Here is a 1,414-nt window from a genome sequence, read left to right on the forward strand (position 1 = left end):
GTGTGTGTGTGTGTGTGTGTGTGTGTGAGTGCGTCTGTGTAGGTATTTGTGTGGACTGTGTCGGGGTTTTTTAACGCTCTGTGGTCTAGCTAAAGTGCTCATGGGACTTCAGCCTACTTGAATCCAGACTAAACCAAGTTTTTTCCTTGGTGCTCTCTTCAGCGTTCCTTATTTCTTTTTTTTAAGTCCGAGTCTGGCAAGTCTACGTTGTCCTCTGGCTTTATACTCACAGGACTGACAGTGGTCCACAACAGAATACTCCTCTAGGGAGAACATTGATCCTGTTTTCTTGAAGGTATCTGAAGGAGAAAAAAAGTATTTGCATTAGGGGTGCACCAAAAAATTGTTTTAAATCCGAATCGTGATTCTCATTTACAAAGATTCAGAATCGATTTAAAATGTCCCAAAATCGATTTTTATATATATTAGGGGTGCAACGATACAGGAAATTCACGGTTCGGTTTGGTTCGATACTTCAGTCTCACGGTTCGATATTTTTTCGATACAAAAAAGAGAAATGTCCATGCCCCTTTTAACTTGTAATTTATTTTTATTAATTATGAACATTTGTTTAACCTCAAAGGTACAGTTTTTAATCAAATGTTGCTGAAACAGCAAGTTTCTCAGTGGATCTGCTCTCAAAAATGCAGCCTAGGTGGAGTAGTCGAACACAGATCCACTGATCCTTCAACACAGAGCATCTTCAGAAGACAAGCTGATAAAATAAATTTTTAAAATCTGTATTGTTCGATACAACACTGTTCGATACAGGTGCATGTATTGTTGCGCTATGTATATAAAGATTGAAAATCTAAAGGTTGTCAGCCTCCATTGTGCAACCACTTTTGACGTCCTGACGTCACACGGAGCTGGTTCTGGAATGTATGCATGCACAGAAAGCACCAAAACAAAGAGGAAGCTACAAAACTGGAGGAAAGAGAGATTCAACTGACCCTGTCTTCACTGAATGCAAAGATTTGGGCTCTTTTTGTTTTGTCTGAGTTTGATATGAGCTTCGCTGTGTACAAAATTTGCAAATGAAGATGAAGCACTTTAGAAACAGGACAAATGGCTTCACATTGGGCCTCATGCAAGAACCGTTCGTACGCACAGATTTGTTCTTAAATTGTGCGTACGAGTGATTTAGGAGAATTTGTGGCATTCACCAATGTTTTCGTATTCTACGATTTTTTTCAGATACGAACAAAATTTACGAGTGGTCCAGACCTGTCGCATATTTTACCAGCAGTCAGTCTGCTGTTATCCAGATGGGTTTTCTTCACTAATAACTTTATATTTCGTTAGTTTGAAGATATTTTGAGTTGAAAATAAATCACACTCTATAATTATGTTGACAAACGGTGTGCAGCGCTGTGTCTTCTGAATAAATGAAAATGATTTAACACAGTTGTTT

At 38.4% G+C, this 1,414-nt stretch overlaps 1 protein-coding gene across 1 annotated transcript in view; it reads right to left on the bottom strand.

Annotated features, from left to right (window-relative positions):
- LOC106534180 (polycystin-1) overlaps positions 1–1,414 on the bottom strand; it is a gene marked incomplete at its 3' end in the record, with an annotated part of 57,585 nt that overhangs the window by 8,803 nt on the left and 47,368 nt on the right. Inside the window, 1 exon segment of the mRNA XM_014030743.1 lies at positions 231–299. Coding sequence (XP_013886197.1) covers positions 231–299 — 69 coding nt within the window.

Source organism: Austrofundulus limnaeus, unplaced genomic scaffold, assembly GCF_001266775.1.
Source record: "Austrofundulus limnaeus strain Quisiro unplaced genomic scaffold, Austrofundulus_limnaeus-1.0 Scaffold1111, whole genome shotgun sequence".
Lineage (NCBI taxonomy): Eukaryota > Metazoa > Chordata > Actinopteri > Cyprinodontiformes > Rivulidae > Austrofundulus > Austrofundulus limnaeus.